The 18,209-nt window shown below is 48.4% G+C and overlaps 1 protein-coding gene across 3 annotated transcripts in view; it reads left to right on the top strand.

Annotated features, from left to right (window-relative positions):
* ADIPOQ (adiponectin, C1Q and collagen domain containing) overlaps nucleotides 1–18,209 on the top strand; it is a 56,266-nt gene that overhangs the window by 29,880 nt on the left and 8,177 nt on the right. For 2 of the 3 annotated variants that reach the window (XM_073674456.1, XM_073674457.1), the window contains exon 2: nucleotides 15,713–15,930. In XM_073674456.1, coding sequence (XP_073530557.1) covers nucleotides 15,729–15,930 — 202 coding nt within the window. In that variant the 5' untranslated portion in view covers nucleotides 15,713–15,728. Of the gene's footprint in view, nucleotides 1–15,464; nucleotides 15,604–15,712; nucleotides 15,931–18,209 lie in introns of those variants that run through there. The other variant, XM_073674455.1, reaches the window with a different exon arrangement.

An 18,209-nucleotide genomic window follows, 5' to 3' on the forward strand; every position in this document is an offset into this window, starting at 1 on the left:
CACTTTTTGGGGGCATGGCAATAGGAAAAGGGTCACACATTCTCACGCTACCAATCTCACCGCCGGAGAGTTCCACCTGTTGCCGTCGCATCAGTGCCCGGATCTCTTTTTGGAGCACTCGCTGCTGGCCGGAGCTGGCGTTCTTGGCAACCTGCTGTAAAATAAAAATCACCTCTGCAAGACAATTTTCAATTACATTAGTTCCTAGAGTTATCTTAGGGTGACTCTCGCGCTTGTCAATGTCCACAATGATCAGTCCCTGGGCTGCCAGCTCGACTCTACCGATTTTAATGGTCACCTCTTTAAATCCGATCTGTGGCACGGGCTGACCATTGCTGGCGATGATACTCAAGTCGTCGTCAGGGTAGCGGGTTATATCCGAGTCATTCCAGTACTGCTTGAAGAGCACGTACGGGATGGTGGTGACCTGTGACCCAGTGTCCAGTAGGGCACTCATAGGAATGCCATCCAGTACCACAGGCAAGACTGGACGTCCTCCCACATATTTGTCACGCCAGTTCGATGGGCCTGGTGATCTTTTTCCTGGGGGTTGGCCCTCTACCCCAGGTTGTGCCAGTTTAAAGGACAGTACCTTGCCATATGTCCGGGTTGATTGCAGCGGCGGCAGATAAGTTGTCTGTCCTCGTTGTACCGGTCGCTGGGTCTTCCTCTGGCCGGTGGGGTCCTCCTTGGTCGACGCCACGGGATGTCCTCCGGTCCGGATGCCAGCTGGATCTTCCCTGGAGTGGAAACCTGTAAAGACTGCACAGTTCGGGTTAGCGCAGCAACGCTTTTAGCTAGCTCTTGGACCTGATGGTGCAGGTCCGGAGCCGGGTCATTGTTCAAAGCCTGCGCGTCAGCTCCCACAGGCCCTGTCGACAAGGGCGCCGCCTCCTGGTGGTAAGCGGTAGTAGGGCACCTGTGGGTCACAACGCCACCCGGTGCCGGTTCTCGGAGCACCCGGATGGCTCTGTCCTTGAACTGTGCAAAGTCCAGATGAGGATCCTGTAAGGCCATTGCCCGCAACTGGGTTCGGTGGGCATTGCAATATAGTCCCTCTATAAATTGTTCGGTCAACAGCCTGTCCTCGTTTCCCACGCCGTCAGGGTCGGTCTGCTTAATGGCTCTCAGGGCCTCTTGTAGGTTTAGTGCATAGTCCCTTATACTCTCATGTGCTCGCTGCTTGCACCCATAGAATCTAAGCTTAATCTCGGCTGAGGTGCGGGTATCAAAGGTGTCCCTCAGCCGGGTTAGTATCCCTGCGACAGTCCTCCCCCCAGGTGGCCAGGACTTTACCTCCCTTTGGGCTGCCCCAGTTAATTGGGCCACCAGGATGCTCACTTTTTGCTCTTCTGTGAGGGGGTACACCTGGAAGAGGCTATCCAGCTTTTCTCTAAAGTCATGCAGAGTATGTGACTCCCCTGAGTACTGGGGTAGCCAGGCCGCTCCCGGGATATAGGGCATGGTGAAAGGCATGACTGCAGCAGCGGTGGCGCTGGCGGGGGTTGAGGCAGTGAAGCTCTCCTCCGTATCCGACATCTTCCTCCCCCCTAGTGGACCGTGGCCTACCTTGCGATGATCCTCTTCCGTAGGCCGCGGCTCCGCAGTGGATCGTCAGGGTTGAGGACCTTCCGTCGCGCTCCTGTGACATCAGCGTCTGCTGGGCTCCTTCCAGGACCTTACGCGACGTCTGGACGTGAGGCGGAGCTTCAGTTCTCGCGCGCTTTCGGAGTCCACGCCCCTCTTCTTCCCGCGCGGCGTCTTCAAGATGGCGTCCAACGGCGGGAAAACTCCACGGATGGCGGGAAGAAGGCAAAAGATGGCGCCGGATGGCGGGAATCTTCACGGATGGCGGGAAGAAGGCTGAAGATGGCGCCGGATGGCGGGAATCTTCACCACTGGTAAGTTTGAACAGTCTTTTTCAGGCACGCAGTACCCGGTGGTTGCGGGCACGAAATCCTGCCGACTACGCCAAAAGTTGACGCGCCCTGGGCCTATGTGATGTAGCGTTGCGCATGCAGGGACTACCCGGAGCCGGATCGGATAGGGGTAGTAGTCTCGTGGCGGTGACCCGGTCCGTGCCCAGGGAGTCAGACTAAGTGGCGGTATATTAGCAGTAGATGTAGGACGACTACGCCACCCGTTGAATGCAGCTATGGAGCTGCCGCTGCAGGGCAGACCGCTGAGGCCGGTGGAAGGATGGTGCAGCGTGGATGGTATAACCCCCAACGGGAGGGGTATGGCCTCAGGGCAGCCGACGTGGATGATGGGGGTAGCAGGAATCACTCAGAGACGATGCGGTGTAGTTCAGGGTCTTTACTGGTGACAAAGATAGACCCTCCCGGAGTACTGGCTAGCGGTCGGGGCCTGGTCAGTCCTTGAGCTGATGGGATCCCCCTTGGCCAGGCGGAGTTGTAGGCCTCCCCAACTAATTGTACTCTTCTGGCTACCTTGCTAGAGGCGGGTAAAGGTAGCCCACGTCCCTGAGTGTACCGTGTGGTGCTCACCCGTATGGCCGGTGACTCGGGGCCTTCTAGTGGCTTCCGCTCCACGACGGCGGTGCTGGTCCCACGCGTGTGACCGTGCCTTCGGGTTTCTTGACCAGAGGACCTGAAATCCCCTGCAGGGCGGTTTCTGCTGCTGGGTCTGGGTTAATCCCCACAGCCTCGGACTCCGGGTCCGGTGGTAACTCTTCAATCAGGGCGAGCTCTACAGCTGCCAGCCCCTGACTCCTTTTAGCACGACTTCCCCAGAGCTCCTGATCTCTCTTTCCTATAGCTGCTTCTCTTCTTCTCAGCTCTACTCTTCTCACTAACCCTGCCTCAGCCCCAGCTTTATATAGGGGAAGTTCTTCCCCTCCCAGGACTGGGCAGGAGGTGTGGCATGCATAGGATTCCTGACCAAGAGACCTCCCACCTGCTCTCAGACATAATATTGCTATTACTGTGGAGACCAGACCCCTGGGGTGCCACACAAGCACCCGTCAAGAGTAGATAAGGCCATCTTCTCCTTGGCACTTGGGGAAAGGAGAATTTGCCAGTACCCTTTCGTTAGGTCCACGGTGGTGATATATCTGGCTGACCCTAGCCTCTCAATAAGCTCTGCGATGCGGGGCATCGGATATGCGTCGAACTTTGACACCTCATTCAGCTTCCTGTGGTCATTACAGAACTGCCATTTTCCATCCGGCTTCGGCACCAGGAATATGGGGCTGGACTAGCTGCTCTTTGACTCCTCGATGACTCCCAGGCTCAACATTCTCCTCACCACTTTGGAGATCACCTCACGGCGCGCTTCAGGAATCTGATACGGCCTTTGATTCACCCTCACATGCGGCTCCATCAAGATTTCATGCTCGACCACCTGAGTACAACCTGACTGCTCTGAAAACAGGTCCCAGTTCCGCTGAAGCAGCTCTCGGCACTGTTGCTTCTGAGCCGGTGACAGTGTTTCTGCCACTGTGACATCCTCGACTCGGGCTTCAGGATGGGCCCCCATACACATAGCTTCCACCGGCTCACTGTCTCGCCAAAATTTGAGGTAAATGTGGTACACCTGATACGGCTTTCTTCTTCCTGGTTTGTGGACCTTGTTTTTGACGTCACTCAACTTTTCGACCACTTCATATGGCCCTTGCCACTTAGCCAGGAATTTACTTTCCATCATGGGGATCAACATCAAAACCCAGTCTCCAGGGCTAAACGGCCTCAGCCTCACCGACCGCTTGTAGACCGTTGCCTGGGCCTCTTGTGCTTAAAGGAGGCTCTCTCTTACAGTCGGCATCACCCTCACAATCCGGTCTTGCATATGGGCCACAAGCTCGATGACGCTCCAGTAGGGTGTTACCTCAGCTTCCCAGGTCTCTTTTGCAATATCCAATAGTCCCTGAGGCTGCCGTCCATAAAACAACTCGAAGAGTGAAAACCCAGTAGAGGCTTAGGGAGGGAGGGAATAAATCTATCCATCACAACCCATTCTACCATCTGGGCTGGAGTGGAGGACTCCAGCTGCAGCCACTTCTGTATAAGATGCAGAAGGTCAAACATTTGGGAGCGAGGGGGTTTATCACCATAATATGCCCAGTGGTCGAACCTTTGGGCTCTGACTGACATAGTCACTCCCACATGTTTTTAATTTAACATATTACTGGGCATCCTATAAGGCTAGGTCATAATAAGCCTTTTGGGGCTCGCCAGTCAAATAGGGGGCCAGCACCTCCGCCCACTGCTCTGGCGGTGGCTTCTCTCGCTCTGCTACCCACTCAAAAAAAGTCAAAAATGCTTCCACATCATCCCCCTGTCATTTTTGCATGACTCGGCTTACCGCTTATCGGATATACGAGTCATCACCTGGAGTTGGGGGAGGGGCTTCTGGCCTCCCACGAACTGCCTGTTACACTCGCGCCCGGACTGACTGGCGTGAGCGTGATTAGTGATCCCACTGTACCATGAAACGAGGAGTGCCTGGAGGGGCAAAACTAAGCATCAACCCGATCAGACCAAGGTCACACGGCGGCTCAATCGACTCCGTGAACCAGGGAGGAACCAAGCAGAGGGACCAGGTGCTACTCCAGGTCAGACCCCGGTCACAGCTGTTGACCCACACCGGGGAATGCAGGAACAGACAGGTTAAACTGGCATATTGACTGATGGGTACTGGCAGGCACGGCTGGTATGCAGACAGGTGGATATTGACAGGCACAGCTGGTATGCAGACAGGTGGGCACAGGCAGGCACGGCTGACATGCACACAGGCGGGTACTGGCAAGTAGGAACTTGGCAGGATAGGGACCAGTGCAGACTGGGATACAGGAACAGAGCCGCAGGTGTGGTAGACAAGCAGAGCAGAGCAAAACCCGCAGATGCAGTGAACAAGCAAAGCAGAGCAAAACCCGCAGATGTGGTGAACAAGCAAAGCAGAGCAAAACTCGCAGATGCGGTGAACAAGCAAAGCAGAGCAAAACCCGCAGATGCAGTGAACAAGCAAAGCAGAGCAAAACCACAGGTGTGGTGAGCAAGCAGAGCAAAGCAAAACCCGCAGATGCGGTAGACAGGACAGGGCTCTGTTCACATGGAACAGACTGGAAAACACAAGAAGATAGCTGGAACACAGGAGTTAGATACAGAGGCAGGGAAACAGAACGAGCAGAACCAGATACACACAAGGTACTTGCAATGAAGTAGCGAGTGGACACAAGACTCACAAACAGAAGTACAGAGACAATGAGTTGGAGTTAGGTGCAGGTTCAGATACTGCAGGAAAAAGGTAAGATACAGACATAGAGACAAACAAGTAACGGACTAGGACGCTGTTCAGACAGGATCAGAACCAGGAACAAGATACATGAACGAGCCTGGGAACTCAGCCCCCAGGGTGGCGGAAACAGACTAGAAGTCAAAGATACAGGTAACAGGCCTGGGTACTCAGCCCCCAGGGTGGCAGAACAGACTAGATACAGGACAGGACCTGGCAACTCAGTTGCAAAAGACAAACTGAGTGAAAGTGTTGCTCAGGCCCCTCTTACTGGGTGGAGGGGGTTTAAGCATCCAGTGACTCACTGCAATAGGCTGGGGACGCATTAGGACTGTGCACACAGTAGCTATAAGAAACAAGCCAACGCCCTAAGCAATCAGACAAGAGACATGGACACAGCTGGTACTGGAGCAAAGAGTGCAGCATGGACTGACAGGTAAGATTGCGGTCTTGAATGGTGGAAGGTGGTGCACCATGCAAGCACACCTCCAGGGATGTTACACTGCCTCTGCGAGCAACTCCATCTGCTGTTGCTGCTGTCTGAGCTAGTCTTGTTGGTGTTACTGCTGTTGGTAAATCTGTTGCAATAGCAGTTTGCTTGTCTCCTGCTGGGCCAGCACAAGATGCTTGACCAGGTCCTTAATACTGTCTGTCTTCGTTTCCTGGCTTATGGCCACCTTTACCCCAGACATGCGGTTTGTCCTCAGCCATTATATGTGCCTCCTGGGCATCTTGCCCGCATTCTCCACCACCTGTGGTAGATCGCTCACTCAGCTGCACATGGAGGTAGACACAGGTTCACCGTCTCTTTAAACTTCTGGTTGGTTTATTAAAATTCAGCATAAACCAACACTGAGTCCATAAAACAAACAGGCCTATCTTGTCATAACGGGTAAACAGAAGAAAATAAGGTAGTACAGTTCATAGGCCTGTAGGGGTCCGCCCGCATAGGGCTAGCACAGCAAACATGGTTCAGGAAACCAAACACAAGCTCCTCTCTGGAGCTAGCTTCTCCAGACACTGAACACCTGATGCCTCAGCAGGCCATGTTTTTAAACCCCAGACTACACCCTGAGGTAGAGACATGGTGAATGACCTCCCACCCTCACAGTGGTCAATCACAAAAACCATTCCCTTTTACAAATTGTGACTTAACCCCTCTCAGCAAATAACATGCTGGAGGAAATTCATGGTTTCAATTCACGGAAGCTAATCGCCTCTGTGAAACATAACTTCTCTCTATCACTTTACCATTGACTTTGTCACAATTAGTGATGAGCGAGCATGCTCGCTACAGCTCGGTGCTCGCCCGAGCATCTCACTGCTCGAGATGCTCGGCGCTCGCCGAGTATTTCCGGGGTTGCTCGGCGGGAGCTCGGGTCCCTTCCCTGCATGTTTGGTGCAATTTAGAGCGCCAATCAACATGCAGGGATTGCCTGCCACTCATTGTAATGCCGCAGCCATGGTGGTTGTGGCATTACAGTTATTGGATGGCCGTACAGCGTCATCAGGTCTATATCAGATCTGGCGCCACTGTGCTCGTCACAGTCACGGAATCAGGCAGAGTAGGGAGAGGTGCTGCTGCGTCAGGGAGAGATTTGCTTGTGTATTAAGTAGTGTAGGGAGAAAAATCGTACATTACACATATCCATCTTAACAAATAGTCCTTTTGAGGACTACGTAATCCATCTGCAGAGATATCAGGCAGGCAGAGTATATAGGCAGGCAGGGTATATAGCAGACTGCAGTGCCTATAGCACAAGAGGCTCCATTCCAATTCTGCCTTCTGCTGCTGTTAGATATTTCTATACAAAGGCCCAGGTCTCAGGGGCCAGGAATACTTTTCTTTGGATCTTAATCCTCATTATTTGCTTAAAAAGCAATCCAGAGAACACCGTTTTTCTGCTCCATTTGCTTGTTGGCACTGCAGAATACAGCCAGGTCCTTTCCATACTACAGCGCTAGAAATCCAGCTATTTAAAAAGGTGTTTTCTCCGTCACACGGATCACATATACGTTGTCAGAAAATACTGCCATTTCTAGCCTCCATTAAAAATTTCCTTTAGTGTGTCAGTGAAGAAATTCACACCAGTTTGCTGCTCAAACTACTTACCTACAGGCCAGGTATTTAAAACTCTGTTTTCTCCGTCACACGGATCACATATAAGTTCACTCCAAACTCAGTCATTTGTAGTGAGCGTGGAAGATACTGTCCTCCATTTAAAATGGGTAAGGCACGTGGCAAGGGACGGGGAACTGGACGTGATGGTGATGGTGCATGCAGAGGCCGAGGACAATGCCGTGGGCAAGCTGAAATTGTGTAACAACAAACACCCACATCTTCTCACCCGACCTTCCTGTCCCAATTCCTAGGGGACCGCAGCACACCACTATTGAACCCAGAGCAGTGTCAAAAGGTTATTGGTTGGATAGCGGATAATGCTTCCAGTCACTTAGCCACCACCACCACCCTATCTTCCACACGGTCAAGTCTCAGTAGCCGTGAGTCTGGACCGCATATTCCTCACCCTGATCCTCCTTCCTCACACCATGCTGAGTACCCAGAGACAACTGATCCCACACTTGGACACTCTGAAGAGCTGTTCACTTTTCCAATAATAGATTCGGGCCTCTCGCCCGGTCCACTTGAAGCAGGGCAAGAGGAGATCGCGTGTAGCAATGCCCAAATATTTGAGCAGCCACGGTCACACGAAGGCGACGGTGGGAAAGTGTCACAAGAGGTGGACGATGATGAGACACAATTGCCAGAAAGTCAGGAGGAGGACCAGGGTGTGGAAGTGGAAGACGAGGTGGTGGATGATATAGTAACTGACCCAACCTGGCAGGAGGACATGCAGAGCGAGGACAGTAGCACACAGGGGGAGGGAGGCAGAGCACCCCAACAGGCAGGAAGAAGCAGTGTGGTGGCCGCAGACAGAAGGCAGGCAACCGTTCCCCGTAACACCAACACAAAGGAAGTTTCCAGTGCAACTATTAGGCCTTCCTGAGTCTGGATGTTTTTTAAAGACTCTGCCAATAACCCCAAAAAGGCCATTTGCACCACCTGCCAGGCCAGCATCAGCAGGGGTGGCAAAACGACCAGCCTGACCACCACCAGCATGATCAGGCACATGGCAGCAAAGCACCCGACTTTGTGGGCCGAACCCCAGGGTCCAGGAACAGTGTCAGTGGGTGGCACCATTGCTTCTTCTGCTGTTGTGTATGCAAGCCAATACCCTGTCCATGGTGCATGTGAAGATGCCTCCTGCCCTGCACCTGTCATTGCACACTCTCAAGCATCAGGAAGCATGTCCATGTTCTTGTCCCAGCGCAGCGTTCAGTTGTCTATACACCAGTCCTTGGAACGTAAGCAGAAATATGCAGCCAACGCCCCACAGGACACACTACTAAATTCTCACATTTCACGACTACTTGCGCTCGAAATGTTGCCTTTTCGGCTTGTGGAGACGAAAGCATTCCGCAACCTGATGGCAGCGGCCATCCCTCGGTACTCGGTCCCCAGCCGCCACTATTTCTCCCGGTGTGCCGTCCCCGCATTACACAAGCACGTGTCCCAAAACATTAGCCGTGCCCTCAACAACGCAGTTATCGGGAAAGTCCACCTATCCATGGACACGTGGACAAGTGCTTGTGGGCAGGGACGGCACATCTCGCTGACGGCACACTGGGTTAACATAGTGGAAGAAGGGACCTAGTCTGACCTGGTGACAGAACTCGTCCTCCCGACGCCAAGGATTGCAGGCCCATAGGTCTATCAGGGTTCCCCCACGGTCTACAGCTCCTGCACCTCATCCTCCTCAGCCTCCTCCTCCTCTTCAGCCTCCATCTCCAAAATGACCACATCAGGCACAAGCTGGAAGCACTACAGCACTGCCTCGGCCAAGCGGCAACAGGCTGTGCTGAAGCTAATATGCTTAAGTGACAAACCGCACAATGCTGAAGAGTTGTGGACAGCTCTGAAAGAGCAGGCAAATCTGTGGCTCACACCGCTGAACCTACAGCCATGCCTGGCCCATGTGCTTAACCTCGTGGTTCAGAGGTTTCTCAAATCCTACCCGGAGCTGCCGGATCTGCTTGTTAAAGTACGCCGCCTGTGTGTCCATTTTAGAAAGTCACCTACAGCTTCCGCCACCCTTGCCGTGTTTCAGCAGCGTTTGCAGCTTCTGGCTCACAGACTGGTGTGTGATGTCCCCACACTTTGGAACTCTACACTGCAGATGTTGGGAAGGATTTGTGAGCAGAAGAGGGCAGTTGTTGAGTACCAGCATCAACAAGGCCGTCGGTATTCAATTCAGACTCCTCACATAAGACCTCAGGAGTGGACATGGATGTCAGAAATATGTACCATCCTCCAAAACTTTGAGGACTCCACCAAGATGGTGAGTGGCCATAATTAGCGTCACCATCCCACTTCTCTGTCTTCTGAAACGCTCTCTGCTCACAATCAAAGAGAATGCATTACAGGCGGACCACGATAAGATGGAGCAAGGAACCATACAGGGTGATTACACACAGCCCAGCCTCATCTCATCCCAACGTAGATTGGGTGACAATGAGGAAGAGGAGGAGGAGGAGGAAGAACAGGAGCTAGTTTCATGCATTATAGACGGTACTACCTGCACAGCTGTCATACCGTCTGTTCAGCGTGGATGGACAGAGGACAGAGAAGAGGAGGAGAGCATGGTCAGTCATCCTCTTGGTGAGGACACGGAAGTCTTGCCTGTTAGTAGTCTGGCACGCATGGCTGAGTTTATGTTATGCTGCCTTTCCCATGACCTTCGCATTCTCAAAATTTTGGGTGACAGTCATTACTGGTTGGTTACACTTCTAGACCCACGCTACAAGGAGAACTTTATATCTCTTATTCCTGAGGCGGACAGGTCTACAAAAATGGGGCAGTACCAGAAGGCCCTTGTTGCGGAACTATTAAAAAAATTCCCATCTGAAAACGCTGGCGGCAGAGGGCACACTTCGTTGGACAACCAAGGAGTACAGGCGAGAGAGGCACAACTTCAATCCAGCAGAGGCAGGGGAACACTGTCAAAGTTCTGGGAGAGTTTTCTCAGCCCCTCCCATCGCATAGGCCCTGAAGCGCGGAGTATTCTCACAAGGGGTGCAAAGTTTGGGAAGATGCTGAGGGAGTACCTTGCCGACCGTACCAATGTCCTTCATGATTCCTCTGTGCCTTATAATTATTGGGTATCCAAGCTGGATACGTAGAATGAACTGGCTCTCTACGCCTTGGAGGTCCTGGCCTGCCCTTCTGCCAACGTTTTATCAGAGCGGATTTTTAGTGCCGGTGGTGGAATTATAACTGATAAGCGCATCCGCCTGTCAACTGAAATTGCTGACAGGCTGACTCTTATAAAAATGAACAAGGGCTGGATTGGGCCAGACTTCTCAACACCACCGAATGATAGCAGCGTAGCAAACTCATATCCAGTGTCTTTTCTTGGGAGGTGTATTCCCATGCACCTTTTCACACCCAGACATGGGTATACGCTTCCTGATTTTGACTATTTGCTCTTGTCCCCCTCCTTCTCCTCATCCTCCACCACCATATCACCAGGGTGACCGTGGTCCGTAATGCAACACCCACATATTTTTTTTAAAGGGTGTTTATGATGCCCGTAAAAAAAAATTTTTATACAGTATGTTCATGTATACCCCCCAGGGGTAAATGTTTGTCAGCCCATACACTTAGTGCATGGGCATTACAAGTATAGGAGGCCCGCTCTTTTCTAATTCACCTGTCCACGTGTTTGTGCTTAGGCGGTCCTTCCCAGTAAGTGCAGTGGGGAGGGCACGGGTAATGTTGCGGGACCCGTGCTTCTGGAAGGCGGAGACGACACCAGGAGAAACAGTGGCGACTGGGGACTGAGTATGGACACCCGGCCACCACCGGCATGAGCTTATGAAAAGCTTCCACCTCCACGAGCCTAAAAGGCCACATTTCAAGTGCAAGCAGCTGTCAAAAATTTGGCAGTATAGTATTGCAGCCTGTGGGTTCGTGGGTGGCTGGCTGCATACATGCGCTTGCATTCCAAGGAATGGGGTAGGGACAACTGATCGCTGCACTGGGACAAGGACGTGGACAGTGATTGTTGCAAGTCTGCAATGACAGGTACATGGCAGGAGGCATCTTCGCATGCGCCAAGGATTACTTATGATGGGCACACTTTTAGGCAGTGACCTGGGAGTCAGAGATGCTTCCAGAGGTTTTCCCCATGCTGTTCCTATGTCTTTTCAGCACTGTACGCATGTGTCTGATGATGTGTCACACACACATGGCTAGATAAGGTTGTAAAATGTTAAAATGACATTTCCCAGTGAATGCATTTGTCTTGGGTTAAAGCAATGCAAAAGTGCAAAAACGCATCAAAAACGCTATGTGTGAACATAGCCCAAGGTGTGGAGGAGTATTTTTGTTTTTGGTTATTTATTTTGCTTATATACAAGTCATTACCCTGGAAAGGATGTTCCTTAACATATTTCCCAGGAAAATCCATTTTGGTTTCGTTTTTGTATGTTTTATTGTGAGTTCGTAAAAGTGGTATAATACTCTGACAATGTTGTTGACAGCAGTGATCTGGGAGTCAGAGATGCTTCCAGGGGTCTTCACCATGCTGTTCCCAAGTCATTTGAGCACTGTTCCCATCGATTTGGGCAATTTTTAGGTCCTCTGCAGACCGCCGGGGGGAGCCGCCTGAAAATTGCTCGAGTTTCCAATAGACTTAAATTGGGCTCATTGCTCGGGTCGAGCACCCGAGTATTCCAATGTGCTCAACCCGAGCAATGAGTACCCGAGCATTTTAGTGCTCACTCATCACTAGTCACAATATATAAAAACTACCGTTCAAAAGTTTGGGGTCAATTTGAAATTTCATTATTTTTGAAAGGACTTTTTTTTTCAATGAAGCTAACATTAAATGAATCAGAAATACACTCTATACATTGTTAATGTGGTAAATGACTATTCTAGCTGCAAACGTCTTGTTTTTATTGCAATATCTACATAGGTGTATAGAGGCCCATTTCCAACAACCACCACTCCAGTGTTTTAATGGTACATTGTGTTTGCTAACTGTGTAAGAAGGCTAATGGATGTTTAGAAAACCCTTGCACAAGTATGTTAGCCCAGCTGAAAACGGTTTGGCTGATTTGAGAAGCTATAAAATTGACCTTCCTTTGAGCTAGTTGAGAATCTGGAGCATTACATTTGTTCTATGAAACTCTCAAAATGGCCAGAAAAAGAGAATTTTCATGTGAAACTCGACAGTCTTTTCTTGTTCTTAGAAATGAAGGCTATTCCATGCGAGAAATTGCCAAGAAACTTGAGATTTCCTACAACGATGTGTACTACTCTTTTCAGAGAAGAGCACAAACAGGCTCTAACCAGAGTAGAAGGAGAAGTGGGAGGCCCCGCTTCACAACTGAGCAACAAGACAAGTACATTTGAGTCTCTAGTTTGAGAAATCAACGCCTCACAGCTCCTCAACTGGCAGCTTCATTAAATACTACACGCAAAACGCCAGTGTCAACGTCTACAGTGAAGAGGCGACTCCGGGATGCTGGCCTTCAGGGTAAAGTGGCAAAGAAAAGCCATATCTGAGACTGGCTAATAAAAGGAAAAGATTAATATGGGCAAAAGAACACAGACATTGGACAGAGGAAGATTGGAAAAAAGTTTTATGGACAGACAAATCAAAGTTTGAGGTGTTTGTATCACACAGAAGAACATTTGTGAGACGCAGAACAACTGAAAAGATGCTGGAAGAGTGCCTAATGCCATCTGTCAAGCATGGTGGAGGTAATGTGATGGTCTGGGGTTGCTTTGGTGCGGGTAAAGTGGGAGATTTGTACAAGGTAAATGGGATTTTGAATAAGGAAGGCTATCACTCCATTTTGCAACGCCATGCCATACCCTGTGGACAACGCTTGATTGGAGCCAATTTCATCCTACAAGAGGACAATGACCCAAAGCACACCTCCAAATTATGCATGAACTATTTAGGGAAGAAGAAGGCAGCTGGTATTCTATCTGTAATGGAGTGGCCAGCGCAGTCACCAGATCTCAACCCCATTGAGCTGTTTGGGAGCAGCTTGACCGCATAGTACGCAAAAAGTGCCCATCAAGCAAATCCAACTTGTGGGAGGGGCTTCAGGAAGCATGGGGTGAAATTTCTCAAGATTACCTCAGCAAATTAACAGCTAGAATGCCAAAGGTCTGCAATGCTGTAATTGATGCAAAGGGAGCATTCTTTGACGAAAGCAAAGTTTGAAGGAGAAAATTATTCTTTCCAATAAAAATTATTATTTCTAACCTTGTCAATGTCTGGAGTATATTTTCTAATCATTTTGCAACTCATTTGATAAATAAAAGTATTAGGTTTTTTTTCATAGAAAACACAAAATTGTCTGGGTGACCCCAAACTTTTGAAAGGTAGTGTATATATTATAATATATACACACAGTCATGGATGAAAGTGTTGCCACCCTTGAAATTGTTTCAGAAAATGAAGCATTTCCCCAAGAAAATTATGCAATTACACATGTTTATTTCCTTGGTGTTTGGAAAAAAAAAAAGAAAAAAAAAGGCAAATTGGACATAATTTCACACAAAACCCCAAAAATAAGCCCGAAAAAATTGTTGGCACCTTTCCAAAACTGTGGGTAAACAACTTTGTTTAAAATACAGTATGTTTTGCTAGTTCAGACTCACCTGTGACAAGTAACAGGTGTGGGCAATATGAAAATCACACCTGAAACCAGATAAAAGGGGGAGAAGTTGACTTGCATTGTGTGTCTGTGTGTGCCACACTAAGCATTGAGAACAGAAAGAGGAAGAGAACTATCTGAGGACTTAAGAACGAAAATTGTTGAACAATATTAACAATTTCAAAGTTACAAGTCCATCTCCATAGATCTTTATGTTCCTTTGTCCACGGTGCGCAAAATAATCAAGAAGCTTACAATCCATGGCACTGTAGCTAATCTCCCTGGACATGGATGACAGAGAAAAATTGATGAAAGGTTGCAATGCAGGATAGTCTGGATGGTGGATAGGCAGCCCCAATCAAGTTCCAAAGAAATTCAAGCTGTCCTGAGGGCTCAGGCTGCATCAGTGTCAGTGCAAACTATCCGTCGACATTTGAATGAAATGAAACTCTATGGCAGGAGACCCAGGAGGACTCCACTACTGACACAGAGACATAAAAATGTTAGACTGCAGTTTTCCAAAGTGTATGCGAGTAAGCCAAAATCCTTTTGGGAAAGCGTCTTTTGGACAGATGAGACCAAGATAAAGCTTTTTGGTAAAGCACATCATTCTACTGTCTCCCGAAAACGGAATGTTGCCTACAAATAAAAGAACACAGTACCTACAGTCAAATATGTTAGAGGTTCAAAGATGTTTTGGAGTTGATTTGCTGCCTCTGGCACTGGGTGCCTTGACTGTGTGCAAGGCATCATGAAATCTGAAAATTACCAAAGGATTTTGGGTCGCAATTTTATTGACCAGTGTCAGAACGCTGGGTTTGCATCCTAGGTCAAGGGACTTCCAGCAGGAAAATGACCCCAAACATACTTCAAGAAGCACAAAAAAATGCATTAGAAAGCGGCGACTGTAACTGTGCTCAGCGCTGCCTGACAGATGGCCCTAATGCTGAGCTGCTGTCAGTCAGTGCCAGCGGCGTGGTTCAGAGTGGTGACTGAACCCGTGCAGGCGCATCCCCTGTGACTGAAACCAAAATGCTGCTGGAAGAAATAAAGATAATTTCCTCCCGACAGCGTGGGTCTAAGTGCAGGCGCCGGGCAGGTTAATAATGCTATTAAACTGCAGATTAACCCCATATCTGCAGGCTAATAGTATTTTTTCAGGTGATAGGTTCCCTTTGAAAGCTCCTGTAGGTGTAATGTCTAGGGTTCCTGATACACTATAGGAACAAAAGTATCTGAATTCTATATAGTAACTGCCCAAGGGAATAAAATAATTAGTATAAATTGCATTTTTATGCTGACTATACCAATGAATTCAATGTTCAGAAACACAATCCTTATTATCAGATAATGAGATATTAAGGCAAAACTAATAAAGTTCCAGTTATTATTTGGTCTTTATGTGTCCTAAGTTTCCCTCAGTAGTGCGTATCATAACTAGTGCTCTCAGAAGGCGCAAGGAATTTCTGATCCGAATCGTAACCTATAAATAATCCTCATCTGCAGAGGTGCTGGAAGGAGTTTTAATTGACAGTAGCATATGTTATGTAAGATTGGATCATCACTATATGGCAGCTGCACTGGACACAGACCACAGTAACTTTCCTCCGGGTAAGACTTTTGCTTAGCATTAAATTTGTATTTTAGGAAAATAATTATAACATTGACATAATGTAGGTCGTTGTATCCTTTTTCAAAATAATGAATTTTAATTTTGCAGACCCTCAATCAGGATAATGCTGGTCCTACGTTCAGTGTACTCATTGCTTATACTGGTGCCTCTGTGCATTTTGGCTGAGGATGACCCAACACAGCCCCAAAAGAACCCTTGTGCTAACTGGATGGGGGGAGCACCTGGATATCCTGGACACAATGGAGTTCCTGGAAGAGATGGCAAAGATGGGAATGATGGAGTGAAGGGAGAAAGAGGAGAACCAGGTTAGTGGATGGCTACTGAAGGAAAGACCACCTCGTTTATTTTGAGGTTTTAGACTCCACCAAAGCCTAAATATTTTTGAATATGTGAAACGGACAATATCTTCTAATATATCTGTTGTGTTTCACTTGAAGTGAAAATGGCAGCAGAATATGCATAGCTTTACAGCAATCCTGTAGCACTTATTGGGCACTGATTGAAGTGGTAGGCCATGTTCACACATTCAGTATTTGGTCAATATTGTACATCAGTATTTGTAAGCCAAAACCAAGAGTGGGTCAAAAATGCAGAAGTTGTGAAATGTTTCTATTGTACTTTTCCTCTGATTGTTTCTCTCTTGATTTGGGTTACAAATACTGATTTAAAACACTGAACATGGCTGAAGTCTAAATATCATCTCCATCACCATCTCCATATCATTTTGCCAAAGCCTCATATGAGACATCAGCAGAGTGTCCTCCATGGACCAGGAGGGCATTGCCTGGCTGATCTCATTCAGTGCTTGCCCACCCACTCCATTTTGCTGCTTGAAGAGGCGTCACAGGGCTAGCTGGTTTCCTAGGTAAGTACAGTATAGACCAAAAGTTTGGACACACCTTCTCATTTAACCCCTTTAAAGCCAAAGACGTACTAATACGCGTCTGTGCCCTGAGCTTTAAGAGCCTGACCCATATTAGTACGTCATCGCGATCGCGCGCGCACACAGGCTGTGCGGGCGCGATCGCCGCCGGGTGTCAGCTGATTGTCACAGCTGACACCCGGTACTATGTGCAGGGAGCGGTCCCGCACATTAACCCCCGCAATGCTGCGATCGAAGTCGATCGCAGTATTGCGGTGGCAAGGGGAGGTGATCGCCGATACTCACTTCCTCTTCCAGCCTCCAGTGCTGTCTGCCGTGGCTTCCAGGATGTTGCCATGATGACCCGATGTCGTCATGACAACATCTGGGTCACCAGACAGCAGGAAGATTTTTTGGACATGCGCAGTGCATCTCCAAACTATCTTCTCCCTGTCCAGCGCTGACAGCCTGCATGGCACAGGGATGGTGCTCCATTTATGTGCCATGCAGGCGATCAGAGAAAAAAAAAAAGTGAAAGTCCCATAGTGGGACAAAGTAAAAAAGTAAAACAACTCCCAGAAAGTGAAAAAAAAAATAAAAAAATATAAAAAAAAAAAAAGAATCCACTAAAAATAAAACTATAATGTACCCATCAATAAATATTATTATGAAAAAAAAGCAAAAAAACAATATAACAACCAAACACATATTTGGTATCGCCGCGTCCGTAACGACCTGACCTATAAAACTGTTCCACTAGTTAACCCCTTCAGTGAACATGGTAAAAAAATAAAAATAAAAAACGAAGCAAAAAACAATGCTTTATCATGATACCGCCAAACAAAAAATGGAATAACACGCGATCAAAGACTAATATAAATAAAAATGGTATTGCAAAAAACAAGCCATCACATGACTCTGTAGGCCAAAATATAGCAATGCAAAAACTAGATTTTACAAAATATGTGTCTTTTAGTGTGTGACAGCTGTCAATCATAAAAACCCGATATGATCAAGTATCGCTGTAATCGCACTGACCTGAAGAATAAAGTAATCTCATCACTTATACCGCACAAAGAACGGCGTAAAAAATAAACGCTAGGGCTGTGGTTGGGGTTGTGCTAATGTTAGGGTTGGGGTTGTTTTTTTTTTCAAAAGTAAAAAAAAAAAAAAAAAAAAAATAGATGACGATATGGCAACTAGTGTTGAACGCAAGTGCTCGCTACTTGAGTTTGCATCGGGTGCTCGGGTATGCACTGAGTATCGCGGGTGCTCGAGTCTCCGCCCCATATGCTTCGCGGCCAAAAAAACCTCGCGGGGATTGCCTGCCATGCACAAGCGATCCCCGCATGTTTTTTTTGGGGTGTCTAATAACCGTGAAACATGCGGGCGGGGACTCGAGCATTTCACTTAAGCACCCGTGATACATGGTGCATACCTGAGTACCCGATGCAAACTCAAGTAGCGAGCACTTGCGCTCAAGAGTAATGACAACTTATTCAATATGATGACCTAATGTTATCAAATTCTGTGTCGTACCTCTGGGTTCAAAATGTTCACTATACCCCTTAATAAAATCCTTGAGGGGTATAGTTTCCAAAATGGGGTCACTTGTGGGGGAGCTCCACTGTTTAGGCACATCAGGGGCTCTCCAAATGCGACATGGTGTCCGCTAACAAATTGAATGGAAAATCGGCTCAAATTGTTAGCGGACACCATGTT

This window comes from Phyllobates terribilis, unplaced genomic scaffold (genome assembly GCF_046119375.1).
Source record: "Phyllobates terribilis strain yellow unplaced genomic scaffold, ASM4611937v1 Scaffold_3__8_contigs__length_932513732, whole genome shotgun sequence".
Classification (NCBI taxonomy): Eukaryota; Metazoa; Chordata; class Amphibia; order Anura; family Dendrobatidae; genus Phyllobates; species Phyllobates terribilis.